The sequence below is a fragment of the Borostomias antarcticus genome (assembly GCF_949987555.1).
Source record: "Borostomias antarcticus genome assembly, chromosome: 16".
Classification (NCBI taxonomy): domain Eukaryota; kingdom Metazoa; phylum Chordata; class Actinopteri; order Stomiiformes; family Stomiidae; genus Borostomias; species Borostomias antarcticus.
The window spans coordinates 22,595,796-22,622,751 of record NC_140249.1 but is presented as its reverse complement, the minus strand read 5'-3'; the positions used below and the strand labels follow the sequence as shown (position 1 = coordinate 22,622,751).

At 43.8% G+C, this 26,956-nt stretch overlaps 2 protein-coding genes across 2 annotated transcripts; one reads left to right on the top strand and one right to left on the bottom strand.

The window, feature by feature from the left end:
• Positions 1-1,788: 1,788 nt before the first annotated feature.
• On the bottom strand, positions 1,789-11,450 carry LOC311319797 (transcription intermediary factor 1-alpha-like; the record flags this gene model as incomplete). The annotated part of the gene is made up of 17 exons (XM_084451402.1): positions 1,789-2,040; positions 2,133-2,285; positions 2,526-2,600; positions 2,930-3,068; positions 3,166-3,497; positions 4,145-4,274; positions 4,384-4,427; positions 4,751-4,894; positions 6,984-7,387; positions 7,676-7,790; positions 7,941-8,087; positions 8,655-8,769; positions 8,914-9,030; positions 9,530-9,659; positions 10,395-10,542; positions 10,712-10,830; positions 11,159-11,450. The coding sequence occupies 17 exons, from the start codon at positions 11,448-11,450 to the stop codon at positions 1,789-1,791; spliced, it is 2,856 nt and encodes a 951-aa protein (XP_084307528.1).
• A 4,097-nt stretch (positions 11,451-15,547) lies between these two features.
• LOC311319346 (aldo-keto reductase family 1 member D1-like) lies at positions 15,548-20,267 on the top strand. Its single transcript, XM_084450874.1, has 9 exons — positions 15,548-15,677; positions 17,046-17,213; positions 17,579-17,695; positions 18,088-18,165; positions 18,435-18,557; positions 18,737-18,846; positions 19,189-19,354; positions 19,503-19,585; positions 19,678-20,267. Exons 1-9 carry the CDS (start codon positions 15,585-15,587, stop codon positions 19,718-19,720), a joined length of 981 nt encoding a protein of 326 aa, XP_084307000.1. The 5' UTR covers positions 15,548-15,584; the 3' UTR covers positions 19,721-20,267.
• The last annotated feature ends 6,689 nt before the right edge of the window (positions 20,268-26,956 follow it).

Sequence of the window (26,956 nt, the reverse complement as noted above, 5' to 3'; positions counted from 1 at the left end):
GGCTCTTCCTCCACACATCGCAGCCCAAACCCCTCGTCTCCAGTGGCCCCACACTGGGAGCTGGCTTGGATCTACGTTTTGTTTTCATTCATGGACCCGGCTCGTGATTCTAAAGTGACCCATGATACACCCTACTACAAACTACTAGGCCCGTGAAAATCGGATCTAGTAGTTTTTGCATAATCCTGCTAACAAACAAACACACACCACTGAAAACATTATCTCGCTGCACTGCTACTGGGGCGGAGGTAACTGATAGTCTCGTGACAAATAAAAAGGCCTAGTAACCATGGCAGCTTGGCAAATCAACTTAGCTAGCATAACCTAATGATCCATGAAGTTAACTACTAGATAGTGTGTTGGCTATGGGATGTGCTGTGGCCATTGGGAGTACAGTACCTGTTAGTTAGCCATAAGCCTATTTGATATACTTGGAACTATCTACTTGTAGCTATTTCTATTGTGTTTAGACCATGGGAGGATTTGGAATAAACATGGAAAAAAAAAGTGTAAGCTATAGGCTAGTTAAATCTTTCAGGAAAAAAAACCCAATCATTTTTTATCATGGACTATCAACTTTTAAAACAACAAAACATAACAGTACTTATATTACACTACAAAATTACAAAGTCATTTAGAAATTAAATACAAAGGTATAATATTACTCTGCAAATCCTAAGCACAACCCTCAAGCACCTTATTGGCGGGGACATCTAAACTAGAAAAGCACACACCACTTACTGTACAAAACAACTGTACGTGCAACATGTTCACTGTGCACCTCTTTCTGCATTCATTGATTTTACTCACATTGTCAAAACTAATTAAAGCCACCTGATATCAGATTGTTTCATTGAGCCATTGTGTCCTAATATCGTCATACTTAAAAAATACTCATCCCTACCAGTTGCCTGGCTGTTGTTATTCCAGCATTTCTGCCTGTGTTGTCAATAGCCAGCCCGTTAATTAAGTCGGCCTTGTGCATTGACCAGTCGTTTGTAAACAAGTTTGCATAAGTCCCTTACTGCCATCTAGTAGTAAAATAAAATCAATGAATGCAGCTTTAATGCGTCAATGAGGTAATATGGATGAATAATTCGACAGATGTTTAAAACTACACGGACAACATATAAAACACAGTATCTAAACTGTAAATAAAAAATTATGGGACATTTTAAAACATACGACAAAAATAGGGTAACAAAGTTCACAGTCTACATGTGCTGAAAGTTGTCTGAAAAACGAGATCTAAGAACACAACTAACATCTTCATGAAATAGCTCATGCAATCTCACAATAACTTACATAGTCGCAGGTTTTATCAGGCAGGTTGGAGTCCTACAACATGTTTTCAATTTACTGGCCTAAGGTGGATTGACCCTGTATTAGTTTCTTATTCCACCTAGGATACACAAACTCTGACTAGGCCTTCTGGTGGTCAAATACCTGACCAGTCGCAGAGATTTCCAGTTTCCCGACAATTCTTGGAGATTTAGTCATGGCTACAGTAAGAGAGTATTACAACAGAAGTACTGCATCTACAATAATGCTGTAATCTTAGAGAGCCAGGGGGAATGGGGAAGGAGTTTTGGTTTAATACCCTGTTTTAGTTGTTTTGTGCAAAATAGCTCCATCAAGTACAGATAAAACGTCAATTTTGGCACAGCTGAGAAAAATGTACCCGCTTAAGAGAAGTAGGTCAATACATCAGCTTCATTTGCGGTGAGAGACTACTTCAGGGCTAGTGCTGGCAGTGTTGAAAGGGTACGAAGGGGATGAACTGTGTCTTTATGCAGCTTCCTCTTCGGTTTTCGGAGTGCTTATTGGAGTGCAAACATCCTGGGACTCAGGGCACCTGCGTTGCTGCTTTGCCTGCTGGGATATCTCAGGCGTCGAGGGAGGAGAGACGGGAGGGGTCACTCCCAGACTTGCACCCTCGGACTTGACCTCTGGGAATGTTCGCTTAGGGTAGAGACTCTTCAGCTGCTCCTCAAAGAGCTTCTCCAGGTTACTCCCCACAGTAGCCACCTCAGAGTCATCCTGTCACGTAACAACAAGGAAGACAGAACTGACATCTGTCAAGTGAAACCTGCAACAAAGAGGTGCATTATGGGTACTGTAGTGCTGCCTACCTTGTTGAGGGCTGCGCAGTTCCTAAAGATGAGTCTGACGTCTGACACAAACTCCGCAGGACTCTGGTACTTGGGACTCAATTTGGACTCCAACCTGTTCTTCACGATGGACAGACTCATCGGCGTCTTTACGGCGTCCGTATTTGACATTATCTATGACAAAACATAATGAGACGTCTCTTTCAGAGCTATACATCAAAGGGACAATTCAATTAAAACCAGGGGCCTCTTAATGCATGTCTTTACTGATCCATAGACACTATTAATGTACATTAACAGCATTCATTTGACATGAATTCTACAGTACGAATCTCTCCCTGTGGATGATTGGTCAGTGTGGCCCTGTCTAGCCAATGAACCGCTGCGTTTGTCCCCGTCAGTCCCTCGACTCACCGAGGGCGATGGCGGCTGCTGGAAGTCTGCGCTGAGCTCACTACAGAACAGACGAAGCAACAGCCTCTCGCACTTCTGCACAGGGAGACAAAGACACGGTACACAATTATAATAGTTCACTAGAATGAAGACCGTACACAGCGTGAGCAGTAGAGGTACAGTAGACCAGAGATATGGCTCATGATAGCAACTAAAGGCAAAAGAGCTGTGCGCACATCCGACCTTAGTAGGCCAGGTGCTGGATCTTGGAGTACATACGTGAGAAGAGAGGAAAGATCCGCACACTGATATCTCCCGGTTCACTTTATTGGAAAGAAGCAACGTTTCGACCCTTAGGTCTCCCTTACGAAGACCGAACCGGGAGATATCAGCGTGCGGATCTTTCCGGCATGATAGCAACTGACCCGTTTGTCCACGGCGGGGAATCTGACTCCGTCAGAGTCCGACTCCTCCTTCACAGCGCCGGCCTCGAGCCGCTTGTCACGGTCATACTCCATTTCAGGTAGAGACAGGTCACGGCAGAATGAGCAAAACCACTCCCCCCTGCTGAAAACACCACAGAGCCAACAGGACATGATGACAACCAGGAAGTCATACAAGACAACCCGAGTCATTCATTGATTCACACTCTGGGGCGTACCTGGTCGATCTCACGAGGGTTGGGATGTGACAGCTGAGGTGGAAGACTTTGGGACACTTGTCACAGCAGAGTAACTCCCCTCCATTTTGGCACACGGCACACCTGTTTTCGTTAGGGACCTCCTCTGGAGTTGGCTCTGGGGCCTTGTTGGCCGGCTGCTCTGCCTCCGCAGCGGGGCTCCGCTGTGGGGCATCGATCCGAGCCAAGTCCCCTGGAGGCTGTGGAGGGGTCGGGGCCTTCTTCTCTGTGTTCTGAATCTGTTCTCCCCCATCTTGAAGAGGGGCCTGGTCTCCTGTGCTGTCTGGGAGGTTGGCTCTCTGGTTTCCCTGTATCTAAAAGACACGCACACACACAAACAAACTTGTAAGAAAACAGAAGGGGTTGGACTTCCTTCAGTGAATAACGATCACACCAAGACATCTACGGACATCTAACTTACACCAAGAGATGCAAGGCCAAGGCCAACAGAATCCCAGCCACCCAGGCAATGGACTGTTCTCTCTGCTATGGTTAGGGGGAAAGGTACCACACCCACATGGCGAGCACAGATTCTCAGGAAGAATTTCTAGCCCCAGGCTATCTGGCACCCAAATGACACTAGTTAATGTATACAGTGTCACTACATCTAGTGTATATAATATCACATATCACATATATGTATAATGCATGCGACAGATGACAGTATATCTTACCCCCGGGATTATATATATATATATATATATATATATAGCTTTAGCATGTAGAATACATCCATGCCAATAGCTTTATTTGTATAGCTTTGTGTAATTTGTGAATTGTGTAATTTGTAATTATTTGTAATCTTTCAGAGCACATCACAGAGCCGGAAGCAACATTTCGCAGTACATTGTACGGTATACATGTGACAAATACACAATCTGAATCTCACACATCCAGACAATTGTGAACATATATATTTTTTATGCATTCAGATTATTCATATTTCAGTCGGTCCTCCTACATAGCCAATATCATCTTCTGGCTCATCTTTGATGACGATGACGGGTCCCGGTGACAACCTCCGTCTCCTCTTGGCAGCTGAGACCTGAGCGCCACTAGCCTGCGCCTCTGGAGGTCTCCAGGAAATAGTCCTTTAGATAGCCAATGAGAATGAAGAGAAGTGAGTGGAGGGACCAATGGCACGAAGGCATTTTCACAGAGTATCATGTCCTACGCTGAGTGAAAAGTATGTCATCTTACCCTGGTTTCTCCTCATGGGACACGGCGGAAATCCCTAGTGAATTCTGTTGTCCATGTGCTGAGAGAAATAACATATGGAAGTATGGAGCGTTCATCATCCATATATAGATATAGATACTGTAGATATGCCACGCTGATACAATGCAGTACATACCATGTCTTTGTGGGAGGGAGGATGGTAAGGTTTGGTGGAAGTTGGGTCTTATTATCTGCATAGGGCCACATGGGTCAATCCTCTGGCTCAGATATGGAGAATCCATCTAAATATAACAAAACATGTACCATGTTGTAGCTAATGACTCTTCAACAAACTGTTTACAAAGAGCCACTGTCCATTCCTTATCATAAGGTAGAATCGTATGCATACCTGTATTCGAGAGTGAGGAGAGCCGAGACTGCCATTGCTGGGGAGAGGTGCATTGTGGGAGTAGAGAGGCACTGGTTGGAAGGCCTCCATGTGTTTGGGCTGGTAGCTGGGGTTGTAAACCATCCCCCTGAGGGGCTGCAGAGTCTGAAGGAGGCAGGCAGAGTCAGTCAGTCCGTCAGTCCGAGCAACGTGACAGTCAGATGTAAGGTCACCTCTTAGTCTGAGGTGATGGACACAGAGATGAAATGGTGTCAGCCTTCTTTTTTTTTTTTTCTCCAAGTATTTTCCATCATCGGTTATGTCTGGGACGGTGCCCCGTGGCTTTCATAACTAAAAGCAGGACAGAGGACTGGACATAAACAGCACACTTTGTTCCAGACTGCTATGCTGAAGCACTTTGTTTTGAAACTGCCTCTTTGTTTGGTCTAGGGCCGACACTGCAGGTGCAACAGCAATGGCCAACAGTTTAACAGAACAACTGAACTGTTCTGTATTTCCTCCATTCTTAAAGGACATGGCCAAGATTTTGGGGGAATTGTTTTCCATCTTCCCTGGGGTTAGACGAGCAGTATGAAGCATTTTCAACTCTGTGCGTGCAATATGGAGTGGCGAGACCTGGACCGATTAGCCTAGCTTAGCGGCATTCACTGGTATCAGGTTAGGCCGATTAGCCTAACACTTACCACAGCCGTTTCACTTCTCTGTGCGATGCCGATGGATGGGATGGCTGTATCCGTTAGAAACACTGTCATGGTTCGGTTTCTATCCATTTTTTGGTATTGGTCATCTTGTGAAAAATGATCTATGCAAATACGCTGCTTGTTGATTATCTCCCTCGGTGTGTTGGGATCCATATTCAAAGCAAGTAGCCATAGCTTCGCCCGCTCCGGATCCTTTGGAAACCTATGGAACGACCCGTGATACCCTGGCCTCAACTGCCTGTTATTACAGCTCTTTACAACACACTGAACCATATTTATAAATGTATGCACGGTGTATCTAGATACGAGCTAGTCTATTGTAGCATCTAACTATGTGCGAGCTGATAATATCCACTTCGCTCGTTGGAACGCACGTTTGTTTACCTCGATACCTAGCTAGTCACAATGCTACGCGTTTGGAGTGATGCGTGTAATCCCTACGCCTGGTTCTAAAAAAAATAAATAAGCAGAGTATTTCTGCTTAGAAAACGAAAATGTTTAATTAAAAATTGTGATCACTCAACGTGGTAAAAACACACATTAAAAACTCTAAACAGAATAGTTTGGGAGTTGTATTGGGGGGTTATTTCGTGACATTTGGAAAGTAGGCTAATCGGCCTAACCTGGTATCAGTGAATGCCGCTAAGCTAGGCTAATCGGTCCAGGTCTCGCCACTCCATATTGCACGCACAGAGTTGAAAATGCTTCATACTGCTCGTCTAACCCCAGGGAAGATGGAAAACAAGCGTATTTCCCAAAATCTTGGCCATGTCCTTTAAAGAAGTTGAACGGAAATGCGTCAATTGGGAAATTTAAATCGCTATATATTTGTCTGACATGGAAAGATTTGCCATCTCTGCTTGTCAGCGTGTCAAGTTCCCCGAAAAACCAGACTATTACAAGCATGCTCTCCTCGTACTGTTTATAATCTGAAAGGGTGATGAAACATCCCAAGTCAAACTAAATGCAAGACCCAGAGGTACCGATGATCTAATCTGGTTCAGTTCTGGTCCAAACTCCCATGTCCTCCAACAGCTTGTTCACATCAGTATGACGCAACTCATTTCAGAAATCTAGAGGCCAGTGAATTGTCCTCTTGATATGCCTTCACGTTCGACTTAGAGCCAAAACAATCAGTGCCCTAGACTAAACAACCCTGTAGAGCAGACGTGTCCATCATCACTCCTGGAGGCTTCGGGTCTGTTCTGCATCACGTGCTCGCGGCTCCTATTGTACATTTAGCCTTTTTATGCATCATGCTTTTGATGTGCATGCTGGTTGAGGACAGGCAAATGGAGTAGGCGGGGCCGTCACAAGGATGCAAACCGATTTTGACAAGTCAAGGCATAAATTGTCTGGGATGTGAAGGCTGTCGGCTTCATGTGGGACAACAGCATCCACTGCCTTGGCCTGTTAAGAATACCTATCAATCAAACTGACGCACACGCACACACACACACACGCGCACACGCACACGCGCACACACACGCGCACACACACGCGCACACACACACACACACACACACTCTTACCTGTGGCGCAAACCCAGGGCTCGGCAGGCTGCCGGTGGGGCTGAGGTGGTTGGGAGGGGGCGCGATGATCCTCCGGCTTGGCTGAGACATGGGGGGGAGAGTCTGGGAGGGGGAGCCCCCCTGCATGGGCCCCTGGGGGGGCCTCTGGAAACGCACACTCTGGTACCAGTTCCAGGGTGATGGAGGGGGCTGGGGTTGCCAGTGAGGCTGCTGGGCCAGTTTCTCCACTTGCAGCTGGAGCTGAGCCAGGGTGCTGTGGGGGGTCGGGCGGGGCTGTGAGGGGCCTGGAGGAAGGCCGCTAGGGGAGCCTGAGGGGCCCTGCCCAGGATGGGGGAACTGATGAGGGATGCCCTGAAAGCCTCCTCCCAGCTGGTGGCCAGGGATGTTCTCCACCAGCAATGAGCCTAAGGGGACAGTCAGACAGAGACCATTTCTGCATAGCAAGCAGGATGGAAAAGCTATTCTATATTTAATTCATGAAAGTACTGCACCATGGCAACAATACACTCCTAGGAACATAACAATACTACCACCTGTGTCATTTCTAATTTCTACTTCAATCACCGCAACTGTAATTGCATTGCATGAACACTAACACCACTTCTATCACAATACTTCCACCTGAAGTGTTATTGATATCTCTTTCCATCTCAACTTGAAAACCCGAATAAATATTCTGCTTTGTCTCCTACCTAGATCAAAGTTGGAGGCCCAGAACCCTGAACGACACTGGAAGCGCACAGTGCTCTGTGGCACAAACGAGGTATTGCATTTAGCCCGAAGCAGGTTCCCAATCTGAAACAGAATCTGCAACAGAAGGGATGTTATTAATAATTCCCATAGAGAACGTGGGTTGGAGAAAGGCATATGTTATGCATTTCATCAAGCCTCTGCACAACCCAGACTCCTGTTTGGCTCTAGGGATAGGGGGAGGAGTCTACGGTTGGAAGGTCGTACCAAACGTTTACAGAACAGGAGGGCGGTGCCGCCGTTCCTGGCTGTCGCCCATTTGGTGAAATCGATCACATGATCCAGGTGTCTGGACAGATAGCCAATGTCCTCCTGCTGCTTCTTCAGAACAGTCTCATGGTCCTTTGTCAGAGCCTGAGGGAAGGAGCAGGTAAATAAAGGACTATTCTGTGTCATTCAGTATTTGATCAACGTTTATTTTTTTTATTACTATTTTTTGTACACATTTCTAATGTATTTTCTTTTACGTATCTTAATGTTCTCTATATGCACTTTTTCTTTACATGTACCTTAAAGGCTTTTAATTTTACACCTTTACCATCTTATTGTATCTTATTTTTTAACCTTTTTAAAGTGTATCTCTGCTTCATAATTTTACTACAAGTGTGATGCACTTTGAGCTGCATTCCAGGTGATCTATAAATAATAATAATAATAAATAAATGTTATATTATTATTATTATTAATAATAATATAATAATAATTAATATAATAATAATAATAATAATAATAATAATGTGATATATGTAGATATTGTCATTCATATTATTATTTATTATTTATGTTATACATAATATTATTGTTGTGGTTATTCAAATCATCCCTTGAGTGGACGATTTTCTTATGACTCCACACAAGCCAATCAACAACGTCTAATTTTCTTCTAGTTCTCTATAGGAACACAGAGGTATCATACTGTACCTCAAGTTGACTGAACAGAATATTTCCCTTCCTGTTGATTTCTAATGTCAAACTGCAGATGGACTTCTTGATTTCATTGTGAACCGATATCCGGTTTTCATCAACTTGAGAGAGCCTGGAAAAATACAAGACCATACTGTACATAATTAAATATGTGCTGAATGACTTCAGAGTGGCATGTACTATAATTTATATTTCTAATCGCAAGTCTTTATATAATACCGAAAATTGCAAGGGGTTATGCATACTTGAAACGCACCCATTGTTTATAGAGTTGGACACCTCCTCTATGATTCTCTTTTTCTCCTGTAGCTGGAGAGTCATACCCTCCATGTGCAGTTTGTGATTCTTATAGGCGTCCTCCAGGAACTGGTAGCTAGGATGAGAGAGTTCATAGCAAAATCTAAAAGATACAAAATCACTCAAAGCACTTTTAAGTAGCAGGCAGTAGGCACAAGGCACAGCTTAAAGGAGTAGTAAAGGGAAAAATCATGTTTAGCCCTGTTTTAAGGTTACTTATGATCATATACAATTTCCAGATGAACTAGAATCCTTCTTTATGGCGAATTATATGTCAGAACGCCAACTAACACCTCGGTGAGTTTCTTGTCTTTGAAATTGAGTTTAAGATGTTTTTTTGAATGATTTTTCACGATGCCCACCCACATCCATTGTATGACCAAAACGGTGGTAGAGCAATTATTAGATTTTCTCAAAAGTGCTAGTTTTGTCAACTTTTTGATCTGAACCATTGTATATGATCATAAGTAACCTTAAAACAGGGCTAAACATGATTTTTCCCTTTACTACTCCTTTAGGCACAGTGGTAGAGAGTAGGCACTCTACAATGCAAATGGTAGGTGTTGTGACGGTACTTGTGGTCCTTGTGCCTGAGCAGCTGACAGTCCCTGCAGGTTAGCACGTCACACGTCTCACAGAAGAGCTTCAGTGGCTCCTGTTTGTGGATGTCACAGAACACTGGCCTCGGAGTTGACACACTGTGGGCTGGGAACCACATTGGCAAGACTCAGTCTTCAGTTCACTAGTCATGGGCTGAGTTTCCCAGAGGCATCGTAGCGCTATGATGACCGCCATAGCTTACGATGAACGTAGAGCTACGATGCCCCTGGGAAACTCAGCCATGATAAGTGATATTTTTTCTTCTATAAATATACACTCAGTTTCCACTTTATTAGGTAAATCTGCTCATTTACTATAATAAAAAGCATATGCTGCAGTATATAAAGCATGTAGACATAGTGTAGACTAGAGGTTTAGTTAGTTCAACCAAACATTAGACTAGACGGGGCAGAAAGAGGCGTGATCGAAGATACTTTGACCATGCTATGATTGTTGGTGCCAGACATGGCGGTTAGAATCGCAGAAACAGCTGGGATTTTCACACACTACAGTTTCTAAAGTTTAAACGGTGCGATAAACAAAAAAACCTCCAGTGGGCAGCAGTTTTGTGAGTGAAAACAGTGAGAGCGTTCAGAGGAGAACGGCCAGGATCGTTCAAGCTAACAAAAAAGCCACACATGCTCAAATAACAGCTGTTTACAACAGTGGTGTGCAAAAGGTAAATCCCCACCATCTGTCGTTGGGCTGTTCAGGGGGCAAAAGGGGTCCTACCCAGTACTAATAAAATGGCCACTGAGTGCACTATTGTATGTTGGCAATATGAAAGGGGTGGCATTCTCTTGATGGCTATTGCTACCACACAGTGACAGGAAACAGTACCTTCAGCCACTTCCTCCTTCTGCCTGATGGCGTGATCTTTGGTGAACTTGACTCTCTGATGGGCCTCCACACAGGTGACACACAGGAACTCCACACAGTCCACACAGAACCCGGTGGCCACGGTGTTGTCATCACAGCTCATGCAGAGCTACGGAGAGGAAAGAGAAAGTATGCGACGGGTGTTGAAATGAGAAATGCAGACTTGCATTACTCTCTGCTGGTGATAGCTAGTATGTCCATTTAAAATGTAAATGAGATAACAACCATATATATATATCAAGGGGGTGCATCAATGATGAGTGCTACTTCTCACAAACCTGAACAGTCCTTTCCACAGTGCTGCTGGGTGCCTCCATCAAGTCCTTCACAAAGAAGTTCTCCATCACGTCCACTTCCATACATTCCTGTCTGCATACTGGGCATCGAATCACATTGACTAGAATAAAGAAAAAGACAATTATGTTTCAAAAGCATTACCATTTACCAAAACTGCTACTTCATCATAGACACACACACACACGCACACTCTCTCTCTCTCTCTCTCTCTCTCTCACACACACACACACACACACACAGCCACAAAATCTGATTGATCAATATTAATTTGTATAATATTGAAATGCCTTTATCACTTTTCCACTGCATTTGGGATCATTTCAATACAATAGCTTCCATAATTCTTGGAGGGAGGGAGGGAGAGAGATATTGCTTTTCACACAACCCGGTGCCAGTCGGTCAATTGTTTACAAACATTAGCAACTCACGTGGTTTGGTCGCACCGTCAACCTGGGAGTTCCCAGTCGGGTCGGGCATAGCCAAATTCCTTGATGGCGAAGGTAAGCATTTTTTACAAAAAGAGTGCAGGCATGGCAGAAGTTTGGGTTCTCGACTGTGATAGTTTAAATGACAAACAGGGCAGGTATCCAAGGAATGTAAGGTGTTCGGGTGCATCATGCTGCTAGGGCTTTTCTCCTGGACCGACAGGCTCTCCGCCTCGTTCTCCACGATGATGACCGACGCGTCTTCGGAATCATGCATGTCTGTAGTTTCATCCATTGCTTCCGCTATTCTGTAAACAATAGGATACAACTAATCGTCATTTGGAGGCGAGAGATCCGGGTATGGGGAGGATGATTGCATAGGCTAATTGAAGTAGGCTATATTCCCCCCATAATATTGTGCTTTCCAACCCAAATGGCCCGTCCTCTAAGCATTGATGCGTGGATGTCCCGTGTAGTCAGCATCCGCGCGCAATTCCCAAGCAGGTTAAATCCTTAAGTCCAAATCTTAAATGCTTTCTTCATACATGCAATGGCGCACTCCACTGTCTATGTATTCTACAACCTTGCTATTTATCATTTCACCGAGATCCATGGGCTGCAATGACTATATAGACACAATGTTGCGTTGTGGCGAGGATGTTTGCAGGTTAAAATGTAATGTTGCTAATAGCAGGCTACGGTCCAGCGGCAGTGCGTTTGGGTTTGAATGGATGCAGAATGTTCATTCGGAGATTTCCCAGGCTGCCTCGCGCAAGTTGCGGTTACTGAGATGGGTGGGGTCAATCACAGCAAGCTCTATGATTGGAGGAAATATGCCAATACATCATGCCCGCTTATTATTAGAAATAGAATGCATTATGTATCATAATTTTTTTTTTTTTTGAATGGGCCAAATACACATTGGTGTACCATACAGAAATATCAGGTCAAAATAAAATACACATAAGTTATAAGTTATCACAAAGCTTTTACAGAACTCTGAGCTTTGAACGTACAATTCCCCCCTAATGTGTTCAATGAGATGAATGACAATGAAACAGAGCAAGTGCAACTGAGTTTAATACTCTGGGTTAATAATATAAATACCACCCATCGTTGCAGTCGAATTGCTAGCTTTTCGGTGGCCTGGCTGCCTAAAGCGGTGACAAGAGGTGGTAATGTGTGGAGGGGCAAGTGAAGGTGGAAGTAGGCTAATACTGGCGAGCGATGTACCTGTACAGTGGTGCCGATTGCTCTGGATACACAGTTGAGTTCAGCTGGCGTCGCTGTTGTGTGTGGAGTGGGGCCTACCTGTGGATGGAGCTTTCTTAGAAAGCTCCATTCTCTTGATGTGTCGCAGGCCACTCCTTCATGTGTTCTATCAAAGCATGTTGGCAAGTATGCTGTTGTCTGTAGGGGGCGCTGTCCAAGCTCCGGTGACAGGAACAAGATCCACACACTGACCAAGAAGGCAGGTGATTGGTCGAACGCCTGAATCACTGGAAATCACGTTTAAGGATAGAATGAGAAGAAAGTTGAGGTGTGTGATGAATAATGTTGATCACCCAATGCACTGAAGGGCTCAGCAACAGACTTGTGATGCCTAGGTGCTCTACTGATAGATTTGTGAAGTCCTTTGTACCTGCTGCTGTGAAGTTCTTCAATAAACATCCTTGTCATGTCTGATTGTGCTCTCCATCTACTGCCTACATTGCCTTGAGACTCTGTAGAATGCTCTATTGTCCTGTATTCTGTTGCGTTGTGTGCGGCCTTTGTGCTGTTTTTGTTGTATGTTGTGTTGTTTTTGTACTATGGTGGCACTCAATTTCCCCCTTGGGGATGAATAAAAAGAAATTAACTAACAAGGAAAAGTTTGCCTCACTGGATTTATAAGACAGTCACTGCTCCTGTCCTCCCAAGGCACATCAACACACACACAAGTCTTGGTTACAAAGGTTCTTTTTCTCTCCCACCAATCTCTCTCAAAGAAGTAAAAGTTGAAAGGCTGGCCAAGCTCTGCTCCTGAATTAATTCTTCTTCTGCTTCTCCTTCTTCTTCTCCTTCTTCTTCCTGGGAAGTCTGACTTCCTATGCATGAAAAATCACCAAAATGTGCATATAGGTCCAGCCCTATGCCAGAAGTCCTCAACTGGCATAGGGGGCCAATAGTCCTGATGGTGGCGCTACAGCAACCGACTTAAGTTTAAAACTTTAAAAAATCATAACAAATCAGCCATACGTGCACCACCACGAACCTAGGCCAAAGTGAGCAGAAATTCCATATGCTTTGAGCTGGCAAGAATTATGAAGTCCATCACTCTGCTTTTCTAAGAAACTGTAAAACCTATCCCACAATTCATTCCCATCACAGTACGTAGGCCTACCAATATGTTCATGCAGGATTCCTATGGTGTAAATATCTAGCTGGCATCTATACTTTTTTAGGTCAAACTGCCAGCTTCTCACTTAAACTCAAACAAGAACATGACCTTCCCTTGGTGTCTGGTTGAGTTGACTTCAATTCTGCAAGGTGATGCAGAATAAACATGCTAATACCTACTCAGGCATTGTCTTGTTCTCCACTTGTTGAGTGTGTACCTTAGTTTTATTGGCTAGTTTTTGGGGGGGGTTTTTTACCCCTTGTGGTGCCTTTAACACACATTTTGTGGAAACTTATAAAACCTCCTCATACATCTGTGACGTTTACATGCAACCCTTGATTGCTTGTCAGTGTGAAACCATCTATGGCTTCTCACATGGCAGGTAGCTGAACAAGAGTTCAAGCCCAGGGGGGATGCCGAATAAAAATGCTAATGCATCCTCAGGCATTGTGCTTTGACATGATTTAATAAATAAAAAAAATAAAGATTTAAATTATGGTCTGGGCAAATACATGAGCACACCCTCATGTATTTGTCATTGTCTCCTCGTCTTCTTCCTCCTCTTATACAGTACCTGCACACTTCCTCATATTTTTTTGTGTATTGTGGCAGCCCAGGGGACATGGAAGACCGCACATGCCAAAATGGCCGTGGCACACAGACAAGGGAAGCAAGTTGCAGAAAATAGCCAGAGGTTGTCTCTTTAATAAACGTAACTTAAGTGTTACAAATGAAAGATCTCAAACAAAATCCACATATGAGGCAGCATGCTTTCTGCCTCACCCCTCTTCCAGGCGTCCTCTGGCCTGGGGTTTCCAGTTTTCGGTGAGGGGACGTGGCTGATTGCTGAGGCAGGTGTGGACTAATGCGGTTTACCGTGGGTATAGGAGAATGTGAACAGTACGGAAGGTCCAAGCAATCAGTAAAGAGGTACAATCTTTATTAGACAAAGCTAAAAAGGCAGGGACATAGCACACAAATAACGCAGTACAAAATCAAGACTATAGCTGGGTTCGGAATCGCTCCCTCGTTCCCTCACTCCCTATTCCCTATATAGGATTCACCATGTAGTGAACTAACTAGGGAACGGAGAAAATGTAGGGTACATGCACTGTTCCCTGGAAATCAAGGTGAATTGTGGGTAATAAATAGTGGACTATATAGGGAACGAAAATTCCGTGGAGAATTCGGACACTACAAACAAAATGGCTGACGCCCTATATAGTGCACTATATAGTGAATAGGGAGCGATTCCAAACACTGCTTATGCCTAGCCTGCCTCAGCCTCAACTATGGGCGTACTCCTCGGTGGGGGGTAGGGACTGGCCGGTAACCCTCCCCGAGGGCTAAACTATAATCCCTGCCTACCTGGGCTATTACCTACACAACCCTAAAATATAAGATGGCTACAATTAAAATGGTACGAGTATGGTTATTCACTCGAATAACTACAGGCAGGGCAAACATTAGGGCTCATGGGAACGGGGAACACTTCTCTCCAGGGGAACAGCTCCTAAAATCGCAGTTACTGTCCCAGGTGCTGAGAAGTGCAGCAGGCCGCCCGTCTACCCCCACACTAAACAATCTCCCTGGCTGCGTTCCGAATCGCATACTACCCTACTATATAGTATGCCAAAACAGGATGTAGTATGTCCCGATACATAGTATGCCACGTGCAGTATGGCAAAAAATACCAGGATGTCCTACTACATCCGGTCGTATTTTGCAGTATGCAAGCCAGCAGGCTTTTCTGGCTATTCTGACCCACAATCCTGTATGTGTACACCTAGACCCTCATATATTTGCCATCTGTCTCCTTCATCCTCTTACTCCACCCGACCCCGACCCAGTGCTGCGAGAGCAGCTAAAATGTTTAGTTGACTTGGTTAAACTCACTCACTCCTTAGTATGAATACCGCCCACCTGTGCCATCGAATTGCTTGCACAAGAGCATGTTTTTCATGAGATCAAAGGTTAGACCCGCTCAATAAATCAACTATTACCATAGATAGAGCAGCTTCAACTCTCTAGCACAGTTCATAGACAGACATGAACCTGACTGCAGAGAAGCACTGTCTCACCTTGAGCGACGGGAATCCTGTCCCCCTATTGGGACTGGGGACATATGGGGACCCTAGGACGGTAAGAGTCCACTACCTTCCAGCCTGCTAGACATAATTACCATGTTTAGCTACATTTCAGTCGATCGCATATGCAAAACATCTCTTGTTTCTACGCTTCCTTAGAAGTGACAGCAAAAAAAAGAGGAAGTGATTTGCTACAGTAACTCCAGACACGGGCGTAGGTTTGATCTCAACATTGGTAGGGACCATATAATAGTGCAGCCTGCACGCACACTTTTTGCTGGGGACTGGAGGTTAAACCTCTTAAATATTAATATATTTATAAAATTGAATCATACTAATACAATCTGTTTTTATTGTACAATATTGATTATTACGATAAAAAGATCAAACTAATTGGGTGGGCGGGCACCAGTCTGCACTACATCTCCAGTCCTATCCTGTGTTCCACTCTCTCTAGGGTTCTACTGTGTTCTTCCACTCTCTCTAGGGTGCTGCTGTGTTCCTCCACTCTCTCTAGGGTTCTACTGTGTTCTTCCACTCTCTCTAGGGTGCTGCTGTGTTCCTCCACTCTCTCTAGGGTTCTACTGTGTTCTTCCACTCTCTCTAGGGTGCTGCTGTGTTCCTCCACTCTCTCTAGGGTTCTACTGTGTTCTTCCACTCTCTCTAGGGTGCTGCTGTGTTCCTCCACTCTCTCTAGGGTTCTACTGTGTTCCTCCACTCTCTCTAGGGTGCTGCTGTGTTCCTCCACTCTCTCTAGGGTTCTACTGTGTTCCTCCACTCTCTCTAGGGTTCTACTGTGTTCCTCCACTCTCTCTAGGGTTCTACTGTGTTCCTCCACTCTCTCTAGGGTTCTACTGTGTTCCTCCACTCTCTCTAGGGTTCTACTGTGTTCCTCCACTCTCTCTAGGGTGCTGCTGTGTTCCTCCACTCTCTCTAGGGTTCTACTGTGTTCCTCCACTCTCTCTAGGGTTCTACTGTGTTCCTCCACTCTCTCTAGGGTTCTACTGTGTTCCTCCACTCTCTGCTGATGTCTTGAACTCATAGGAGGGCCACTTCAATGTCAACTTCAAGGACTACTAACTATAAGAAAGTGCAATATTGGAATAATAGTGGAATAATTGTTGACGAATTAATTAATTAATTCCTTGCTAATTCTAAAACCAAATCTGAGCCCAATATTCATTGGAGTGACCTGTCTCCCGAATTTGACACCGGCCCCTCACCTGTAATGTATTATCCATGCACATATTATGTGGATGTTTTGAGAATCTAGGTCCCATGTGTTTCAGCAGGAGGTCAAGGTTCACAGGTTAAACATGTTTGATTGAACCCTGAACACATTTCCCCTGAAATCAAATGAATGTCTCTAGCTGTTGTTCCCCTGTAAGCCCACCTGTGTTATCTTGTACATGTTTCTTGACAGACTCCTAAAGGTACAGCATTTGAGTGTGTCAAGCAGGCCATTGACGTGGGATACAGGCACTTTGACGGAGCATTGGTGTATTTCAACGAGCATGAAGTGGGTCAAGCCATCCGAGACAAAATAAGTGAGGGAACCGTGAAAAGAGAGGACATCTTTTACTGTGGAAAGGTGCTGTTCTGTTCGTTCCTTCAACTATGCTTTCGGTAACACTTTACAATAAGGGTACATTAATAAGCATTAGTTAATGCATTATTAAGCATTAAGTAACAGTTAACTAATGTCTCTATTAACCATTTACTAATGTTATTTATGTTAACTAAGGTTAACTCGCCTAACTCTAACCTTAACTAAGGTATTAATTAACATAAGTAACCTAACCTAACCCTAAATAAGCATTAGTTAACAGTTAACTAATGTTTTTTGTGACCCTTATTGTAAAGTGTGACCATGCTTTCTTTCAAGTAAAACGTTGAAACATTTCTATTACAATTTCTATTACATTCTTCAGGTTCTTAAAGCCTTTACTTCCTCAGCTCTGGAACACGTATCACCCCCCGGAGTTGGTTCGGCCGGCCCTAGAGAAGACGCTGAAGACCCTGCAACTAGACTATGTGGACCTTTACATCATAGAGCTTCCACTTGCCTTCAAGGTATCAATATCGTTTATAGCTGCTTAAAGCGGCAGCGCAACAAATACATGTTTTGTAAATGGACTGCACTTATATAGCGCTTTTCCACCTTAGCGGCACTCAAAGCGCTTTACAATGGCTTCTCATTCACCCATTCACACACCAATGGCGGTAGCTGCCATGCAAGGTGCTAACCTGCTCATTGGGAGCAATTTGGGGTTAGGTGTCTTGCTCAAAGACACTTCGACATGTGGACAGTCGGAGCTGGGATTCGAACCACTGACCCTTCGATCATTGAAAGACCCGCTCTACCAACTGAGCTACAGCCGCCCCATGAATGATTGTAGTCATCATTATGAACCCAATATAACAGACGAGTCCATCATTCCATTAACTTCATGTCTTGTTTCCAGCCTGGTGATGTGTTTTATCCTAAAGATGAGAATGGGAAGTATATTTACCACGAGACAGACCTCTGTGCTACATGGGAGGTGAGTCCAATTAATTACTCCATTTACAATAGAGTTTTTAAAAATGGTGTGTTTGTGTGTTTACAACGCTAAGTGAGATACCAGCACATACCCGTCAGCCCTATGCCAAGGACAGAGTCATAAATAATCAACCTTGTGTTCAAAGTTCTCCAAAGCTGTTTATTTTACGGTAGGATTTTCTCTACTGAGGAAATTGGGACTATATCTCTCTAGTAAATCACCTGAGTCTCTGAAGGGACATATTTTAAAGGGATTTTCTGTCTCGCTAGGCTTTAGAAGCTTGCAAAGACGCTGGACTGTGCAAATCGCTGGGAGTGTCCAACTTCAACCGCAGACAACTGGATTTGCTCCTCAACAAGCCAGGCCTCAAACACAGGCCCGTGTCCAACCAGGTATGACGTAGTTGGCGTCTACTCCCTTCTTGTCTCTAGGCCCTCCTTCTCTGTTCACATGTTGAAGAATGCAGTCTGCAGGCATCTAGGAGTTGGGAAACCTTTTTTTTTTTCTTCATCTTACAGGGCTACCACTGATCCTGAATGGAACTAATATAATTTGTATTTTTCCCATACAGGTTGAGTGTCATCCGTACTTCACTCAGCCTAAACTGCTGGAGTACTGTCGACAGAATGATATCGTCATTGTGGGTTACAGCCCTCTAGGCACCTCAAGAGATGCCTCCTGGTACTGAAGCACTCACAACAACAACAACAACAACAACAACAACAACAACCACAACCACAACCACAACCACAACCACAACAACAACAACATTCATAAACACACTGATTGCTTTCTACATCACTGGCTCCATGTGTCAGGCAGACTGCCAAGACTGAGTACCCACAAGATTAACAGAAACATGCAGTTCAAAGACATTTGCACCGTTATACCATGACACAATTTCCCAGTTTTAAAGTGGGTGAATGGACTGATACTGTAGACGCATGCCCACCATTGAATACCATTTATTTCAAAAGCAATCCAGCAGGAGAGTAAATATGTGGGTTGTTGTCTCTGATCCAGGGTGAACTTGAAATGTCCTCCTCTGTTGGAGGATGAGGTCCTGGTCTCCATAGCAAAGAAGTACAAGAAGAACAGCGCCCAGGTGGCTCTGCGCTTCAACGTCCAGAGAGGAGTGGTGGTCATCCCCAAGAGTTTCAACCTTCAGAGGATCAAGGACAACTTCCAGGTCGGCTTTAACGGTTTCATACAGTATCACAGACAAAAAACAACGTTGTTGGTTGTGTGTCCCCAAGAAAGTGAACTACTCTATGTTGGTATACAGTATATTAACTTATTAGCATTCTTATTATCTTCAATGTCCTTCAACTTCACAGATATTTGACTTTTCCCTCACTGAGGACGAGATGACAGAAATTGAGGGACTGAATAAAAACGTTCGCTTTGTGGAGCTGCTGATGTAAGTACTGTAAGCTACAGTGTATATTCTGTCTCAGGTTATACCTTATACTGTAGATATCACCATGTGCATTGTTACTTTTTACTTCACAGGTGGAGTGACCATCCCGAATATCCATTTCATGAGGAATATTAACGACCCTGTCTTGATCGACCCCCTTTTGTTAAGTCGCTATAACCCGCCCACTTGTCAACGTTCCAATCAAATTCCTCTAAACGTCATGTCCCGCCCCTATAGCCTGTTTGAGTCAGAAATACGTCAAACTACGGACATGAGATGATCTCAAAACGTCCGTTTCAGTTGGACTTTAAGGACTATAAGCACAGAATGTCACAGTCTCAGGTGTCTGTGTGCAACCATGTCTTATAGTTCATATATTCTGTCGTCACATGTGCCATTAAAAGGCCACCAGGGGGTTCTCCTTCACAGTGAATAGAGAGGTCGGTGACCATGCTGAGTCAGTTTGAGGTACTTGCATATTTAATAAAACCCTGGCAGCTTTCAGCTCTTCATAGATACATCAACTGATGTTCCACACTCACATGTAGCAGAGAATAACCTCAGCATACGTGCTCACGGCCTAGGAATCTGCATTGGATACATGATGACATTTTTGGTTGCAAGAGTTCTATACTACTTCCATATTACTGTATCTTGACAATAAAGCAAAGTTTGTGTGAAACCGTATGAATAAGGACTCAAGACTTTTGTTAATGTTTGTGGGAGGGGGGGGGGGGTTGAAGAGGCTGTATGTGTAATCCAACGAGCCAGGTTCAAGACCAGTGCGGAAACCAATTCAACCCAGAAACTGTACCAAAACAGTGCACACCATTTTCAGATTGAACGCACCCTTGGGTTCACGTGCGATTCATGAAACCCTATCTCAACAATCACAGTGTATGAATGATCGGGTGTTGATAAGTGTGCCGGCTGAACGTTGCTTCCGGCTGTTAACACGCCTACTCCGGCTGATAAACCCGCTACTACAAGACAGTGAGGACAAGCCTACTACATGACCCTATGACCTTATTTATTAACAGCGACGATTAAGTTTAGGTATCAAGAGTGGTTAAGGTTAGGGTAAGGGGTGGGGGGGGGGGGGGGTGCATTGTCACAACCACATTCTCAAGAGGGAACAGTCACTGCCACAGCATTTTTTTATGTTGGCACAGTAGCTTTGTGTACACAACTTTTGCCCACATCTTCAGTCTCTCTCTCTCTCTCTCACACACACACACACACACACACACACACACGTTCAAAAACGTGGAAATATCTAATAATATAGTTTCCTTCTTTTTATACAGTATTTTGCCAGCTCACTACACAAAAGGTAGTCTACAGTATGTTTATATTGTCTTATTGCAGATACGTTTACTCAGAAAAACCTCTTGGCACGGTGGTCTATTGTACTTAAAGGTGAAGTGTGTAACAGACTGCCAACACTGCCACCTGTTTATAAAGTATAGTGTATAATGTAAGCATTTCCCTAGAATCCATAAAGACACACTAATCATTTTAACTACACTCCCCCGACTCTAAGGCACCTGTAGCATTTGATTAGAAGAGAGAATTATTCAAAAAAATCTATTCACTTTACCTCAAGCTTAGTGTGGATAAACTGGTTCAATTATCATGCAGGCTTCCTATGGGGCACCTGATGAGGGGGACCTTCCCACTGCCACTCCACAAGACTACAGTTGAGCCCCAAACAGTCCTTCGCTGCAGGAGAGCCCAGAGCGCATGCTAACCCCACTAATGACTAGCAGGCCTACGGTACTGATGGTGATTAGGAGAGACAGGACAGCTTCTTCACAGCAGACGGACCCATTCTGGCCAGTAACCTGTGGTTGTACAGTCAAGACCAGCAGCAGGAAGCGTCTTTTTCTTTGAGCGGTTCAAATCACAGAGTATGACAATTACTCTGGACAAGTTATTGGACCATTTCTCTAAAGCGTGGAATGTGTGCACAATTAATGAAAGTTTCCTGGCAAACAGTTGTGAACGAGTGAACTATGGTGAACTGAGTAATTGGTTTGTTGTGTCCAGTCCGGACTCTCTTAGATAATTTTTCATTTTTGTTATATAATATATACTGTATATATATATATATATGTTTTATCCTAGACTCCTAGATCTTGATGCTGCCAAAGTCAGTTTAGAGGCCAGACAAGCCTGGTCTTAGAAGAACCTTGTAGTCTTACAACATGATTCTGTCAGATTGCAACCCATGTGATTGAGCCAGTCTTCTGAGATGCAGAGTGGAAGTTTCACATAGTGTCCTACTGAGAAAGTGTTGAGAAGCCTTCCTACTGTATGTTCAGGGGTTATACTGTATGGTTCCCATCCATATCAGTGTTAACACCACTGTATCATGTATTTTACACCCGTGGAACATTTTAGCACTAAGAAGTATTAATCATAATCTTCATCATCATACTGATGTGGTCATCCAGTGATCGTAGCATCGGTGGTTCGAATCCTGGCTCTTCCTGTCCACATGTCTAAGTGTCTTTGGGCAAGACACTAAACCCCAAATTGCTTCTAATGAGCAGGCTAGCACCTTGCAAGGCAGCTGCCGCCATTGCTGTGTGAATGTGAGGGTGAATGAATGAATGAGAGGCCATTGTAAAGCGCTGTGGATAAAAGCGCTATATAAGTGCAGTCCATTTACCATTAACCATCCTACTGAGACAGTCTTGCAAATCCTTCATATGTTCAGGGGCTGTACTGTATGAACCGTGTGCCCATCCATACCAGTGTTGAGTTAACACCACTGTATCATGTATTTTACAACCCTGGAACACTAAGCACTAAGAAGTATTAATCATAATCTTCAGTATCACAACAGATGTATTGCAAACTAATGTATGCTTTTAAATTATTATTATTATTATTATTATTATTATTTTTATTTTTATTATTATTATTATTATTAGAATTTATTCATTTGGTGCTTACTGCAGTTTTGTCATTATTTCCTGAGGTGAACTTTTCCAAAGCCAGGCCAGATAATGGAAGTCTGCAACTCTTCTCTGAAATGTAATGCTCTCAGACATCTTCAGGTTGAGGCAAAGCAAACTACGGCAACTTGACCAGAATAGTAATACAGTCTGAAGACGGAGAGAGAGAGAAAAAAACACACCCTCACCCCAAAAGAACCTGTAAAGCAGAAAAGGCCAGAACACGTCAGCCCAGAAAGGGCCTCTGGATTGTTAAAGCTCACGACCTTCAAACAAATGCCTTGAACTGGGCCACTCTGGACCCCTGTGGTGGGAAAATGTTGTGAATGGGGCGCTGGGCCTGTGAGGAAGGGATCCGGTTGGGGGAATAAAGACTCTTTTCCGGGGGCTGAATTGAGGATGTGTTTGGGAGCAGGGGCTTCACTAAGCAGGAGTGATGTTTTAATTACAATCAGTCAGTGCAGACAGCTTAGAAATCTCACTGACAGAAGGAATATTGAGGCTTCTTGGTCTGTGCGTGCGTGCGTGCGTGCGTGCGTGCGTGCGTGCGTGCGTGCGTGCGTGCGTGCGTGCGTGCGTGTGTGTGTGTGTGTGTGTGTGTGTGTGTGCGCGCGCGGGCGTGCATGTGTGTATGCGTGCATGTGTGTGCTTGCGTGCGCGTGCGTGTGTGTGTGTGTGTGCATTAAGGAGGGATCTATAGAATCAACATAATATTGACCAGAGCTGCGTCCCCCCTTACTCTCATGGCTCACTATAGTCAGAGATCCTGGGAGAATGTGTGTCAAAAGGTTATGCAATCGCCCCACCATACTGAGACAGCACAGACCTCTAGTGTGAGTGTGTGTGTGTGTGTGTGTGTGGGGGGGGGGGGTTTCTGGATGGGACTAGAAGCGAAGGAGTGGGGGCTAGTCCTAAAGAGTGTTCTGTGCACTGGCGAAAGCTCATTGAAGGCTGCAGCAGCAGAGTCCTGAGTTGCCCCAGATCCACGCCCCTTCATACATGCACATTATATAGTGAAACCTGAAGACAGGCAAATATCTGGTTACCCATCTCCACCTGAGGGCTGTCTCTCTACACCACTATGAAAGGTGAGTACCACAGGGTGGGTTGAAAAGAAGGGTTTCTTTGCTTTGAGGGCATCGTGGTGGTAGCATGTGAAGCACTTAGTTAAAAGTACTTAGTTAAAAGTTAAGTTGAGTTGAGTTGGAGATGAGCAAGAATGAGAGTGGAGGTTGATCCAATGTTGAATGATTAAGTTAACTGTTGAGTGGGTTACATTTACAATTGGTACTCTAATATCTGGCATTAGCATTATAGCTTTGTTTCAGAGTCTCCTTTCACTTGTCATTGGCTTGTTCGAACGCAGTGTCGGGGGTGTTTGGTTACACATTATAGACATGTTTTGTCTGCTGTGCTGCATGTTTTGTCTGCTCATCTCTTCAAGAAGTACTACAACAATCCTCCCACCTAAGCACTTATTATATTATATTGCACTGTACTTTAGATTGTGATTCTTGCACTTTGCCTTCAGCACTAGATTATGCTCTTAGTCACTTGTTTGTTTTAGAAAGAAGATGCACTTGTGAGTCCTGGCGAGTAGTAGTACATTGGCTCTTCCTACGTTAAATGCAATTATTGTTAGTCGCTTTGGATAAAAGCGTCTGCTAAATGACTGTAATGTAATGTAATGTAATGCTGTGATGAGAACCCATAGATGGAAGAGTATTCAAATGTGAATGCAGTCCTAGGAGATAACGCTGCATATATTTATGTTGATAACCAGTCTGATTGATAACCAAATTGATAGATCCACTCTATCACCTATTTACAGTAGTACTGTATGTATGCACATTCACTCAGTCCTCATGAGGGTAAAGCTTTGTAAGGTGAGTAATGTGTTGATGACGAGATTACATCCAATGCAATACCTGCCTACTGTATACCCTTTATATATATATATAACATATAACCTCAGAGGCATAAGTGATCTCAATCAGATGGACGTTCATGTATTTCTATTATGCACAGATGAATCATACCACCTGCAAAATTGATGTAATCAATCATCATCATCATCATCGCCTCCATTATCTACTCTTGGGGCCTCTCGTTGGTACCTGCAGCCAAGGAACACAGTCTCTTAGAGAGAAGCTGAAGAGGTGTGGTTGTGTGTGTGTGTGTGTGTGTGTGTGTGTGTGTGTGTGTGTGTATATATATATATATATATTATATAATATTAATATATTCCCATCTGATGCATCTGCTCCTCTCCTCTGTTCTCGTGTAAGAGAATAAAAAACATCAATAAATAGTCAAAGTCACTGAAAAGTGATCAATGAGAGTTTATTTGACGAGAAACTGTCAATTTGGGAGTTGAAGACATGGAAAAGGTTACCTAGATGAGATATCTAGTCAGAAGAGTTGAAAAATACATTAGTATAGTGACCAAACGGTAGAGGTACATTACAGTTATTTAGAAGACACTTTTATTCAAAGCGACTTACAATAATTGCAACAAACCAAAACTAAACAAGATTCATCATATGACTGTACACTTTGTCGGCAGGTAAAACTCACACACACACACACACACACACACACACACACACACACACACACACACACACACACACACACACATTTTCACAATTTATTTATGTCCACATAAGACCACGCTTCAGGCCGGCCTCCTGTTGTTCAGGATTGGTTTACAACCTGACACTGTATTACACCTATAGCTCCTGATTGGCTGGGCTTAGAGTTGCAGGCCTCACGATTGGCTGATATATAACGGTCGATGGATAGATAGATCAATGATTGTGAAGACATTGCAGATCATTTTCAGAGAGTTAAATAACAAACCGATAAAGGGTTTGTAAACTTAAAAATTAATGATCATTAAATTATTTGTATAGAGAAACACTGTACAGGAGTTAAATAACAAACCGATAAAGCGTTTGTAAACTTAAAAATAAATTATCATAAAATTATTTGTATAGAGAAACACTGTACAGGAGTGTTTATCTCAACCCACAACGTGGATCAAATTAATGAATGAATAACAAATGGCTAATAAATGGATTTTGAATGGTAGTTATTATAAAATGAATCTGTTCAGAGTCTAGGCTCTTGTCTGCTGTGTCTGGTTAGACTAGACTACTGCATCACTGACTATGTGGACATTGCCGACAAACTAACAGACTCAATGCAACAGCATAACAGCACAGACCTTAACCTTCGACCTTCAATACAGAGGTGAAAGACCATCGACTATATTATGAGCATCGACTATTCTGTGAATAAGTGGGCCTGTTGCGTTGCATATGCATCAACAATATAAACATTATCATATTAAAGGTGCAATAGAATACAATTGTATGTAAGATTAATCATGTTGTTAATAAGCTGCTTCGACAGTCAATTTATGTTGTGAGAGTTAGTTTCTGCCTGATCTAGACTAATTGCCCTGGTGACTGCCGGAAGGGAGTGGCCTACTCTCCTGGCAGACAATTAGCAATCAGTGGCAACAGGCCATAAACATTGCTGGCGTAGACGGCGACAGCCGGCAGGCTACAGCCCCCTCCGGGGGACAAAAGGCAACTTATTCAAGAGAGAATTTGTCAAGAAAGACTGTGTCGGTAAAGTATTACGTCTACATTTGCTTATTTTATGTATCTGTACATTCCTTACCTGTATATTTAATTGCTGCCACTATGTGTCTGCATCCTATTCATGCCCTTTCCCCTCTCCATGGGTCACCTCCAGACTCCGTAACGCCTCTAAGCTGAGTTTATCTCAGGCTATGCCTCCTCGCTCTCCCTCAGCCCAGATAGCAAGCGGATCTGGGCCATATCCAGGCCAGATCTGGCCCTTGTGGCTTAGTTCCGGCCCATATATGGCCCCGAATCATTACACATCCGCTTGCTATCTGGGAGCTTTCTTGCTCTCACCGAGACATGGATCACACCAGAGAACACTGCCACACCCGCAGCCCTGTCAGATGGGTACTCTTTCTCCCACACTCCCAGAGCTGTGAGGCGAGGTGGTGGTACTGGCCTGCTCATTTCCTTAAAATGGAAATACTCTCTTCTCTGTTCCAGTTTTCCCTGCCCTCTTTTGAATTCCACGCTGCCTCTGTGACTTATCCAAATCACCATTGCTGTCGTGTATCGCCCACCAAGACCCCTTGGTGAGTTCCTGGAGGAGCTTGATATAGTCTTGCACTTCTCTGATTATGGGTCCACACTCATCCTTCTTGGTGACTTCAACATCCAGAGTGAGAAATTAGAACCTCTTCTCTCTTTCCTCTCCTCCTTTGATCTTCACCTCTCCTCTTCTCCTCCTACTCACGAAGCCGCTGGATATCATCTTCACTTGACACTGTTCCACCCCTAACCTTTCTGTCACT